The sequence below is a fragment of the Onychostoma macrolepis genome, chromosome 24, assembly GCF_012432095.1.
Source record: "Onychostoma macrolepis isolate SWU-2019 chromosome 24, ASM1243209v1, whole genome shotgun sequence".
NCBI classification, from domain to species: domain Eukaryota; kingdom Metazoa; phylum Chordata; class Actinopteri; order Cypriniformes; family Cyprinidae; genus Onychostoma; species Onychostoma macrolepis.
In genome coordinates this window covers 9,347,855-9,361,541 of record NC_081178.1, presented here as the reverse complement: position 1 = coordinate 9,361,541, position 13,687 = coordinate 9,347,855, and the positions used below count along the sequence as shown (strand labels likewise).

Sequence of the window (13,687 nt, the reverse complement as noted above, 5' to 3'; positions counted from 1 at the left end):
CTATCTTTCTTCTTTGTTTATTTCTATCTATCTATCTATCTATCTATCTATCTATCTATCTATCTATCTATCTATCTATCTATCTATCTATCTATCTATCTATCCATCCATCCATCCATCTAGCTATCTATCTTCTCTTTGTTTGTTTGTTTCTTTCTTCTATCTTTCTTCTTTGTTTATTTCTATCTATCTATCTATCTATCTATCTATCTATCTATCTATCTATCTATCTATCTATCATCTATCTATCTATCTATCTATCTATCTATCTATCTATCTATCTATCTATCTATCTATCTATCTATCTATCTATCTATCTATCTTCATCCATTCTTTTGTTCTTTCCATTTTTCTGGTGTTCTGTCCATCTGTCTTAATCTGTTTTTAGACAAACTTTGCATTTATACTTAAATAAATTGTTATGAATTTTCTGGTTTGTTCATTTTAATTCGTACCATCCAAATTTGAATTGTAATTCTGTGTCCTGTTTACCCTCTCAATTTAATTCATTTTGAATGAATGCATTCTCAATTCAGTTCTGAATGACCAAAATTTGAGTTTTCTGGTCATGTGCTGCTTAATAAGCACAATAAATATCTTAATGAAAATGTAAAATGCAGAAAGGTTTATGTAAGGGATAATGGACAAAAAATATGATTAGCTCACTCTAAAACAATAGAAGTCAATGGAAAGTCCCCTCTTGTTCTCTCTCTATGGGCATTCTCCCTCATCCTGGTGTTTAATGGAGACAGATGCCTGTAATGGGCTGTGGAAATGGACACAGATGCATCACTAAACAAAGTTGCACATCAGCGACTGAGATGGTCATGAAAAAGCACAGAGGGACTTCTTTAAACATGAATAATGACTGCTGAGCACCCCCATCTCTTTCTGACCTCCAGTTTCTGTATTACCATCGAGGACAGACTGAATATAGTACATCCACCTTGTTCTCTGTCTCCCTACTTAGTCATTATTCGGCATTAGAGTTCTTGAGTAGGTGACTAAGCAAGTGTACAACAGGGAATTTGCGGTAAGGGTGGGATGCGTGTTCATTGTGGGAGCCTCCAGGCTCAGGATGAACTGATGATTCATGGTACAGCGACTTAGATAGACCCCGCCAAGGCTAAACGCTATGCTGTTGATTTTACCGTATTACCACACGCCCTGCTCCAGTTTCACCCTGCTCAGCTGCACATGAGAGCAACTCATCAAAAGGTCTCAATGCCCCATCAAGTAATGATGATAGGCACATTCTACCTATGGATTTTCTGTCACTTAAATTTGAGCTGTAAAATGATGCTCAATATATCTGAGGTATCTGAATATCAGATTCTTAAAGGGGTAGTACACTCAGAAATTCATATTCGGTTTTATAAACCAATATAAAGAAGATATTAAAAAAATTTAAAAAAGCCTGACAAGCTGTGCTTCGCTATACATTTTCACTGAATGGAAAAAGCAGTGTGAACAGTTGCAAAATATTTCCTTTTGTGTAGAAAAAGATATGAAATGACAATTGCATGAGTCACATAGTGTTCGTTCTTATTTTTCTTTTTTTGGTGAACTATCCCTTTAAGTTCAGTTCTTCAGACTGGGAATGATTTCTGCCACATTATCAGTTGCAAGAGAGGAATTTGAAGTAGATCAAACTTATGTGTTTTGTGACTCATACTTTGGTGAGTCTGTGTCACCTCACCTTGCCCGCCTCTTCCCGACCCTACTCATAATGGTGATTTATGTATGCACTTTCTCTTTTCTCCTACAGTAATTGACAATGTGATGAATGGCTTTGGAAAAGAAGGCAAGGCGCTCCAGCAGAACGGTAGTTTGTTCTTCTTGACTTGGAAGCAGACTCCGATGTCCTTTAAAAAGTGAGTGTTGCATTTATTTGCAGATAGCTGTGTGGAATGGACAATCACTGGCTGACAGCGAGGCAGATTTCTCTTTAGTCAATTCAAAATGTGAAAGGCAGGAAACTTTAATCTAGTCGGAATACACAGCACTTAAAGTGATGATTTAAATCATGAAGCCTAATTAAAAGGGTCTGAAAAACTGACATGCAACACTAACTATGATAAACAAAAAAATGTAATGACCTGAGAAAGAATTTGAACACTTTTCTCAAAATGAACTAACTTTTCTGAATCATTTCTAGGAGGTTCAGGCCAAAAGAAAATTTGTAAGACGTTTAATAATGTACAACCTTTTTCTTCAGAGGAGACTTTAATGCTTTTAAATGAAGCCTCTCTTTGTCTATTGAACCGCATGTGTGAAGGATAGCTCAGTGCTATCACTTTTGATCATTATTGAATTTTCTTCAAGGCTGGCACTGTCATTATTGGAAAATCTTTCCAGTATATTGTGTAATTTTGTCTGCAGAGACGGGAACAAAAATGTATCAGTCACTTTGAATAAAAATGTCTGCTAAATGACAAGTATGTAAGTGCGCAGAGATTCAATGCCTAATGTATCCGAGATCTTCTCAGCGCACATTTCTTTTGCACATACATCCCTGCACATTCACACACACACACACACACACACACATACTCCATCTGTCTTGCCAGATATGTAGCAGTATCACTAGTATAACGTATTCAGTGTCATATTAGTATCATTTCTTTGTCATACCTCAGAATAGCAGAATGGGCCACTATGCGATACATTAATGTCAAATAAGCCTGATTCATGCAGATATCTCAATGGCTTTCAAAATGCAACAAATGGACATTTTAGACATTTGCTGGCATGCTAAAAACTTTCTGGAGCAAATTCAGTAGCACTTGTGCCACTTTGCATGCAGTATTTAAACTTAAAATCTGCATTTTTCTCACTAACCGGCAATCCAGATTAACCATAGCTAAAATTACTGGAATAATGAATATTCCAGCTTTAGCTCAAGCTCAATAAACAGCATTTTTGGCATAATGTTGATCACAAAAAATGAATTTTGACTCTTTGAGTTTAACTGAATCTGGAATTTCCTTTAAACTGTCATTGCCTTTCTTTTTGAGCACGCATTTTGTTGTAGACATGCTGGAAACTGATGAAATGTTTATTTCTCTGAAACAGAGAAATGTTTATCCATTTTATGGCAGAATGTCTGCTGACTGCTTGTTTGTTTTAGCTAAAGTTGTCATGGCAGCACATGTTAATGTCAAGGACTAGTGGCTTGTGGCTTGTGAATTGGCAGACGTCATTGTCTGAACGTCTAAAGAGCATTTGGTTGTTGCACCTGGTACAAAGTAGCTTTTTTTCCTCAAACCTGATTTCAGAAGAGAACAACTCAAGGTAATAACAATGTAATTGAAAGGTGTGAAACTGTGAAAAACAGTGCCAACATTAATACCAAAACATAACTGATTTATACCCAAAAACAGTTTTTTAGCCATCTCACACAATATCAAATTAAAAATACACTAGGTCTGTTACCACCAAAAATTATTTTAAATTTAGAACTTTAATGCAATGACAAAGTCGGTTTTTTTCCCCCTGAGTGTGAACAGTGTGAGGTGTTAATTCTAGCTCAGTTTTGAGACACACTGGAGAAAACAAATCTTCAAGTTGTCAACCCGTATTTGTGTGTAAAGAGTCACAATTAAATTTCCATATTCCTCACCCTAGAGTTGTGTTAAACCAGCACCTATTTTACCATGCATACATAACATATACATTTCTGGACAAATGACAGTTTGAATCTGCAACACTTTATGAAGAGAAACAGAATGTAAAACAGGGGCTGAAGTGAATGTACAATATCAGCTGTGGTGCTGTGATTGGTTCTCAGTGGCTTTGGAGAAGAGTGGCACCGCCAGCTTAGCTGACAAAGCTCAGAAAAACATGATTAATGGTAGAAATGGCATCATTTTGACCTCTCAAGCTCCTCTTTACTGTTATTCCCCCAATCAAATCTCTTCTTGTCTGGGCCCCTACCCTAGGGAAACCAGGGAGAGCGGGAGCAGACGACTCCCTACGCTGTGCTCTAGTTTTGGGCCTGAAATGATTTCCTGTGTCTGGATGGAAACGATAAGTTTGTTGTTATCTGCACTGTGGCATTTGATCTGGGGCCTAGGGAAACTGAAGTTTGCTGTTGCTATGGAAAATGTAATTTTTTTCCCAAAATATTGTTTGTTTTCATGACCTCAAGTGAATTCTATTGTGAAATTCAGTTGTCATTCTTCTAAGTAAGTGAGCTCCGGCAGTACTGACTCAGAACACAAACTTAGAATAGGAGTGACAACCATTTTTATCTACTTTGTGTACTTGGGCCTCGTGTCGCCAAATCTGAGGTGACTAGGTTCTTGGCCTTCTGAATGTCATGCATGAGCCTCGTTCGATTTTTTTTTCTTTTCTATTCATCCACGTTTCCAGTTATGAGGGATTTCTTTTATTTTTATTCAGGCAGCTTTATTTTCTCGTTCATGTCGAGTAGCCGTCGATATGTCTTTTATCATACTTGCAGACCAGTGAACAATGCTTTTACATCAGCCGTAAACTTGACCTTTCCATTTCTTTAATCGGAGGAAGTTTATGTTTATGTGTGAGGGTGAATACAAAGCAGAGATGACTTGTAAAGCTGGCGTGATGCTTACATGTCGTCTGTGCATGTGTTCGGGGGAATGAGAGATTGAAGAAGCTAATCAAGACTATATAAAACAAATCCCTCTCTGATCCTGAGGCCTCTTCACCTCACTCATGTCCACCCATATGATCTAATCAGACCTCATTATTATGACCTTGGCCAGCACACTCCACGCTGAGGAAACTCAATATACAGCAGGCTCCCAGCTGACAGTACACCGGATGGATTTCATATCATGTTAGACAGAACAGTCCCGGCGTGATGAGAAATTGAGATGTTTTGGTGAAAATCAGGCAGTGTGAGGACGGAACATGTCCCTCTGTTTTTATTTGACATGAACGGTTAGTTTCGCTTCTCTTATTCAGCATTTCTCTTGGGCTCAAATAGCAAAGAGGTCCGTGGAATATTTCAGAACTGAGAGCAAAAATCTCACTGCAAAACCATGAGTTGTGCATGATATTTTTGTGGAAGCCATGATATGTTTTATGATGAATAGAAAGTTCAGAAGAACAGCATTTTTTGTAACATTGTAAAAGTCTTTGATCGTGCCATTCATTAATGCTTAAACGACTTTTTCTGAGTCAAAGAATATAATCAAGAATTTTATTAAACTTTATTAATTGGGAACTGATGGGATTGTGAGTGGTATCTATATGACGTAGTTGGAGGGGAGGGGCAGAAAAATAAGAGGGCTTGAAAATGTCATCCAAAAAGGAAAGTTGTTTCAGAGGTGAAGTTATGCACCAAGGATCAAGCATATTTAGAAAGTAAATCCATTTTGTCCATTTTGATTTCATGTTGAAAATCATCTCTCAAATCTTCCCAAAATTCTGTCTGTCTTTGTCCTCATCAGATTTTCATATGTGTAGCTACAGAGATTGGCCTGAACATGCCAGTTATAGCTTGTGGAGTAAAGCTTCAATTTACTGGTTTATTGACTGTATCAAAGCATTGTTCGTGTATTTGTGTACAGAGCTTCTCTGACTTCACTAAACTTTATTGCTTTGGGCTGTTGTGCAATCATGGATAAGCCTCTGGTGTTATCATCGTCAACACTGATGGTTTTGGTGAATTATTTTTTGCTTGGAATCTAGTTGAAACCCTAACCTAACTAAATCCCATCTACTCCTGTTGGATTTCTTAAGGGTAATCTCTTCAGCTGGTTTCCCTCTTCTCTTTTTCTCCTTTCTCATGGCCGTGCTGTATAAGGTCTCTTGCTTTCCTGAACAATACAGCTTTTTTCTGCCCTGTTATTCTGAGCCTGTGCATGCAAAGGGATGCTTTAGTGTACTCTGTAACCCTGTCACGATTCACTATGGGACTATTGGAAGAGACCATCTTGAGACATAAGGCAGCGTTGATGGAAATTTGTTGCGACAGTCACTATTCACACATACGATGCACTTAAAAAAGGGAGATGTGGCTTGTTGGTTTGTTGCAAAGACCCATGGGATGATTGGCATACTGAAACATAGTTTAGAAAGATGGTGTTTAGGCTTGTCATTGACCTTTGGCAGCAACATTCTTGATCTTCTCAAGGTTGTGGACAAGCTGTACCAGCCAGGATCCACTTTGAAAGCACAGGAAAATATTAAAATGTACTGAAAAATAGCTGTGCTATTCTGTGTTATTTTGTCATATAAATAAAACAGCCTTGAATCAACTGTTTCAAAAGCTGTTGAATTCAGTTATCACAGCATTAAAATATGTAGTAAGAAAAATGGATACTTAATTATAGGTTTCAGATTACATTTAACAGTGTAACATGATCCTTCTGAAATCATTCTAATATGCCAGTTTGGGGGTCAAGAAATATTTGTTAGCGGTGTTAAACAGTTTCTTAATAGTTTTGTGGAAATCATGATATTTTTTTTTTTTCAGGATTTGATGAATTTTTGTAGTGATTTTTTTTCTTCTTCTTCTTCTTCTTCTTCTCTGTAATATTGGTGAAATAACCAATGGTACCAATATGTTGTGCATTTTTAGCAGTGCTGAGACCTCATGGGAAAGTTTCAGTTTTTTTAGTTCAGTCTCAGTCCATTCCTGTCTGTAGGTGTTTGGATGGTATTTTATTGTTGTCTCATACTTGTGTCAATCTTATTTTCAGGCTTTCGATTTCTGCAAGAAAGCCTAGAACACCTACAGTGTGATGGTGAATACAATCTTAATGGAATCTGTGAAGCTTGTGTGTGAATGTGAATCTGTTTGAATTACTTTATGTTATTCATGTGTGTAGTTAAAGGGAAGAAGCTAATCAAGACTATAACAAAAATCCCACTCTATCCTGAGGCCTCTTCACCTCACTCATGTCCACCCATATGAACTAATCAGGCTTCATAATTAGGACCTTGAGCGGTGCACCGCACACAGAGCAAATTCAATAAACTGCAGCCTCCCAGCTGATAGCACACTGGAGGGATGGATTTCTTTTATAATGGTGTTGCCATCCCAACAATATGAAAAAGAAATGTTTTGGCTAGGAGACTGTTTCTTTTCAGAGATGACAGGTACGGACAAAAGATGAAAACAAATCCATATAATCAATGATTACTTCAACTGGTTTTCACGTCTAACATGTCATTGGTTTAAGCGAACTCTCTTTCAGCTGATGATCGTGGCATGGCTTGGACATTTAATGGTAATGCTGAAATGTGTTTTGAAAATGAGTTTTAATATCTTTTCACTACCTTTCAAAAAATTGTAGTCTGTAAGTTTTTTTTAAATATTTTTTTTAAATCTCTCATGCTCACCAAGGCTGTTGATTTGATCAAAAATATAGTAAAAACAGTAATATTGTGAAATATGAACTGTTTTCTATTTTGATATATTTTAAAATGTAATTTATTCCTGTTATGGCAGAACTCAATTTTTAGCATCATCACTCCTGTCTTCAGTGTCACATGATTCTTCAGAAATCATTCTGGTGCTCAAGTAACATTTATCACTGTTGAAAACAGATGTGCTGCTTTTTTTTTTTTTTTTGTGGAAATCATAGTCATTGTGGAAGATCTGTTGAATTAAGAGACCCATAAACTGACCCCAAAGCTACATTACACAAACTGTACAATAAGAATCCAGTTTAGGATAAAAGTTAAACCAACACTGACTTTAGACAGTTGGAGGTAGTTAATAAGAGGAGTCATGGGCTTAGTGAAAACAAACTTTTGCCGATCAGCACTATGAAATGCCGCGCACCACAAGATATCCTTCCCTCAGGAAGCTATAAAAAGAAAAGCAGGGAAAAGGCGGCAACCCCTCTGTGCAGCTTCATGGGCCATTTTGAGCCCTGAACATTTCTCTTAATCAAACATTCTTTTATCTTCCACCAGAGGAGCTAGAGATCTGGAATTTTACAATGGCAAGAAACCTGACTTTGCTCAAATCCTTTTTTAGGATTCAGTTTAGAGCTTCAAAGGGGTTCATAATGCATTAGACATCACTAATTAAAGCAGGATACAGAGAATGTACCCCTTTTGTGAAGCACAGTCTACTTAGATGTTCTTTAACTTTTCATGAAAACATCCCTGATGAATTTGGCCCTCATAAGTGCTACAAGACACAATGAAATCCCACATCAATAGAATTGATTGTGGTGCAATTCTCTGACACCCCTTGTGGAAAAGCATGGATAAATTGCTTTCCTGACCCCTCACCTGTCAAACAGAATCCCTGTGAAGAGATAAATATATTTACAAAGGAAATGATTGATCAAAGCAAATGAAGAATCAGAAATCACTTTGTGTTGAACTCATCAGTGTGTTTTTATGAACTCTGTATGTACAAGTCAAATGAGGACAAGACTATTTTTTTGGAAAGTAAGACTGACCACAAAATATATTCCTTAATCCTCATCCTTATTTGGTCTCAGTGTTTAGCAAAGACAAACCGGATTATATTGAAAATTAAATATATTGCCTGTATGTTTCAATTGAATTTTTGAGATTACTGATAAAGCTCTCCTGCTACTTAGAAGTCGTCTAAAAAAACAATGTTACAATCTTAATACAACAATTGATGTATTAATAAGTGTGTATACATAGTAAAATATTTGATATTAAAACCTCATAATTTTACGAGTTTCCAGCTTAAGAAATTAACTGCTTTAATTATAAAATAATTCATATAATTTAACAATGAAAACAATTGTACAAAGTTCAGTGATGATTCTGCTGAAGTTGTGAGTAATGCTATTTTGATTACTTGTTTATTCATAATGAATAACTTTAATTTCTTCAGACTATTATTTTGAGATCATCTTTGATTAGCAGAATGTCTGATGTTTCATGAGGAAATCATTTAACTTTACAAGGAATTGACTGAAAAACTGAGCTTGAATATTTTCATGTCTAAACATTCAAGAGAGTGAATTTTTGTCTCCAGTTTGGATGCATATGTGAAGTTTTTTTTTTTTCTGCAGCCAAAATTAGTTCAATTGACAAGAGTGAAAGTAGTAGAAGTACAAGAGTAAGACGAGAGACAATTAGTCAACCATCATGTATTTTTCAACAGACTCTGATTTGACAATATATATATATATATATATATATATAATTTTTTTTTTTTTGTCTAGTATTTTGTCTTGTATTTAGTTTCCATGGTGTAAAAAAACTGTCAGGTAACCAGTAAAATATGCATGTGGCTGTTTTTATTCAAGCTATAAATATTATATAGTCTGACTTTGTAATGTTACTTCAAGTATAAATATCTTATTTCCTCTTATTTGTACTTTTTACTGTGTAGATCCCATTATAACTAGACCTACTAACAGATATTAATTAGTATATCTGCATTTTGATGAATTAACAAGGAATCATTGTAGGGGTGTAAAACGAACTAGGAAAGAGTGTTGCTGGCATATGAAGATCGGTGGCTTGAGACGTAGACGTCAGCCAGGCGGGGGGTAATAAAACTCCCATTCATCCCGAGGAGGGGCATAATTGGCTTGACCACATCTTGAAACCTCCATCTAGAGTAGGCTATATGAGGCAATCATGTACTTCTGCGTTTAGCGTTTGGTGAACTCTAGTCCCACTGAAATAATGGGTTAGAAAACTCTACAAACTTGATGGATTACAAAGCACAGACTCTCGTTTCAAAACCAAACTGATTAAATCCTTGACATAAGCCATAATTAATGGTGCAATGATTGAGTCCAACGTGAGTCTGAGTTGCGCGTGGTGCGCTGGAGGAGGTGACGGGACCAGAGCGCACTTGGATGAGAATCTCTCAGAACACAGTCTGAGTCCGACTGGACACTTGGTGGTCGCGGTGTGCCTTGGATTCGTCGGAACTTTTGGGTTTCTCAACAACACGCTCGTTCTCATCCTGTTCTGTCGCTACAAAGTGCTGCGCTCGCCAATGAACTGTCTTCTGGTGAGCATCTCGGTGAGTGATCTGCTGGTGTGCGTCCTCGGCACTCCGTTCAGCTTCGCCGCCAGTACGCAGGGCCGGTGGCTCATCGGACGCGCGGGATGCGTGTGGTACGGCTTCATCAATTCATTCCTGGGTGAGTCTGTATGTGACAGCGATGTCATCGATGAACGATTAAAGTAGGCTTTGGAGACACCTGTATAGGTTGGCACTTTTGAATCGCACCTCGCAAGCGCAGCTACATTGTAAAACGTTTTTAATCGTTAAAATGTATTGATGACATTTGTGTGTTGGATATTTAATAGGCTACGACAGATGTTTTTTTTTTTTTTTTAATGTTCTAAATGCGTATTTTCACAGCTTTGTAGAAACGTACGTGCAATACGTTCCCTTGGGCGTTTTAGGTACCTCCACGTCCGTAAACTGTTATTACGCTGACATCAAAATGTTTTATTTTTCAAAGTAAAAAGCTACTAGTGACATAAAGCAGTTTGATAAAGAGAGAGAGAGAGAGAGACATCAAACATGACACTCAAGTGTCATTCTACATTTCATCACATGAGCTTAATTGAATTCAGAACGAAATCTACTCACGTACGTTTGAATAACCGACATAGTACCATCGCTGCAGTCGTATTTCTTAAAAGTCCTCTTTACCTGCGGGTAACCTACACTTATATATTAACACGGCAGCTATCATGTGCTATCTTGATAGTTTTATAGACGTTATTTATATAATTTGTCGTGAGGTAAAAGCATCTCTCTTCACAAGCTTCCTGTCAGACTCGTGCGCGCGCTGCTCTAGTCTAGTTTTTCGCCAGGAAGATGCTGCTACGCACGCCTGTTCAGCAGGTCTGTTATTCAGAAGTTGCAATAATATGAATATTGCAGTTTTGCTTGAGTGAACTGTTTGCCAGTTGTGATAAATTGCCCGTTCTTGGCACAGACAGATTTACCATTTTAAGTTGGAAATCTTGCAGTAGGCTATTTTTAATACGTAAAAAAAAAAAAAACAAAACAAATAAACGTCCCACAAACGATGCAGTTCGGGTTTTTTTTTTGTTGTTTTTTTGTTGTTGTTTGTTTTTGGGTTTTTTTACAATGCAAAAATGCATACGATTAACCTCATAGCTGCCTAATCCAACATATAGGCTATGTTTACACATAATAGGAAGGCATGATATAAGTCCCCCCTGCCCATAGATGGCAATCAGTATAAATGAATGTTGTCTTGTTGATATTTTAAACTCCTGGTACTGGATATGTGGTTTAGTTTGTGGAACATGTGTTGTGTTACCACAGTAAAAGTATGATGTTCTTTACAGAATACAGACTTTGAGTACTATACCAAAAAGAAATGATCAAAAGTACACAAAAATGTCCAACCCAATAAAACTGTTACAACCCACAGCAATAAGTTCATAGCGCTTTCTCAGTTGCTTTAAATTTATTTACTGATGACCAAAATGAAGTTGGAGTTATTTAATGAGTTGAAATTAATTAGATAAGTAAAAATAACAACTTATTGGAAAAAAAGATCATGAAAACTTTTTTTACGTTGTATAATCGAAAAATAAGTCTCCATAATTGGAAAGACATTATATATACACAGCAGGGCAGAGGTGTAGGAGAAGGCGAAGGTGAGGAGGGCTGTATTCAGGGAAATAAGATGTGTGCTGTCCTGTACTTGACCCATAACATAGTCTCTGTAATGGGTCAGAGCTGGGTGTAGGGTTTCCAGTAGAATAGCTGTTTTGTTGTTAATTAACAGGTGTCACATTTCTGGTGCCAATAGCCATCAATGTTTAAGAGCCCTATATCATCTACTTGGTAATTAAAGAATGTTGTTGATGCATTGTAATTGTCAAAACATCAATGACCGGTCAGGGTCCTCTACTGAAAAAAGCTGGATGGATCACCATTGGTTCAATAAAACTACGCTTATGGGAGAACTAAGTGTGCTTTTATGGAGAAAACCTCTGTAATTGGTTCCACTCCTTGAAAGCCTGATGGCAACTGTCTCTCGTTGCTTTGAAAAGGTTCATTACTTGCTTTCCTGATTAGCTGTCATCAAGAACCGCCAAGCATATGATGTAAGATGCTTCTTTACTCATTCACAATGTCTAATGCCATTGTGATGTTAATTGCAAGCAGTGGACTATGCACATGTTTCACAGATTATTGCTATCTCCCTCGAATAAATTACACTGATAAAGTGCTAACAAAGCTTATACTTACAAGACAAAAAGAAATTTGAGCCTTTATTCTTTGAGCCATCAGTACAGCAAACACATTGTCAGACTCATGAGATATAGCGTCATCCACGTTGTCAGTGCAGATTTTATTTACACACATCCGGCAGAGAAAAATGACTGTAGGTTCAAAATGTTCTTGAGACGTTCTTTTTCAGGCTTATACAGTAGTTTAAATATTCAAGCTTATAGGCTCTTTGAACAACATCATTTTTGAGTCAAGGTCTTTATAAGCAGCTTTTTATGATTAGGATGGCAGGATTTTGTGAGTTGATCTTCAAAACAGTGTGAATGTGAGAGACTGGAAATACAAGCACATGTGAAGAAGTTTTGTCTTTCTCTGCTTAAAGTTCGGGGAAGTCTGATCTTTTGGATTTTTATACCAAAAACAAAAACGAAACAGATTGATCTCTTGGCCAAACAGAAAGAACCTAAACTTAAAAACTGTGTGGTTTGCAGTGTTGCGTATCTGAATTTCGCTGCTCAAAGTCCAACATAACCGCATTTTTCTGCATAAACTTAACTAATAACTATGGTAGCGTTGTAACTTTTTCTTAACTATTACAAGCCAGAGTTTCTTTACAGTAATGGTCTGACACATTTTGCTACAATAATCCTGTATTTGTCTCCTACAAATTAAAGGGATAGTTCACCTAAAAATAAAATTCTGTCATCATTAACTCACCCTCACATCATTCTATTAACTTTTTTCTTCGGTGAAATATGAGACAATTTTTGAGAAATGTCTCTGCATTGTTTTTTAGCCCTTGCATTGGAAGTCAGTGGGTACTGAAACCTACTGAAAGGAGTAAATGATGACAAAAATTTGGGTGAACTATCACTTTGATTAGTTTCCATATAGTTCAGAAATCGGGTACTGAAATGAGTAAACTTTGCTCTGTAGTAAACAAAACTGCAGAAAGACTGATTTTGTTATTGTTTATTACAGTATCAACTTGTAATAATAATACACGCTCCCTTGTGCCTTACTAAGAGACCTCGCAGTCAGACACATCTCAAATGAGTGTGAACACCCGTTCTTCGCAGTTTAAATGTCAATGACATGCCTTCAGTTTCAGGTGCGATATTTTAAGATCCCTCTGAGTTTATTTGGTTGCCAGCACTAATGACAGTTAACTGTACAACAACAAACGAGGAGAAAGCGCAATGAAACAAAAATGCCCAGATGCACCAAGAGCTTCTGTATGTGTGTATTGCACTGATGTTTGCCTAGATACGTTCTTATAAGAAAGGGGGGAACTTTCGAAGGGGAACTGGATTTGATGAATACTTAACATTTTGTAGTAGTAAACTAAAAAAGAAAAAAAAAGAAAAAAAGTTGTTGAATTCACTTTGAAGGAATAGTTCACCCAAAAATCTGCTGAAAATGTACTTACCTTCAGACCATCCAAGATGTACAGTAGATGAGTTTGTTTTTTCATCAGAACAGATTTGGAGAAATTTAGCATCACATCACATG

General features: G+C 36.8%; 1 protein-coding gene across 2 annotated transcripts in view; it reads left to right on the top strand.

Moving 5' to 3' along the window:
* The first annotated feature begins 9,165 nt into the window (after positions 1-9,165).
* The window catches only part of tmtopsb (teleost multiple tissue opsin b), a 31,893-nt gene continuing 27,371 nt past the window's right edge, over positions 9,166-13,687 (top strand). For both annotated transcript variants that reach the window (XM_058766055.1, XM_058766056.1), the window contains exon 1: positions 9,166-10,091. In XM_058766055.1, coding sequence (XP_058622038.1) covers positions 9,728-10,091 — 364 coding nt within the window. In that variant the 5' untranslated portion in view covers positions 9,166-9,727. The remainder of the gene's footprint in view (positions 10,092-13,687) is intronic.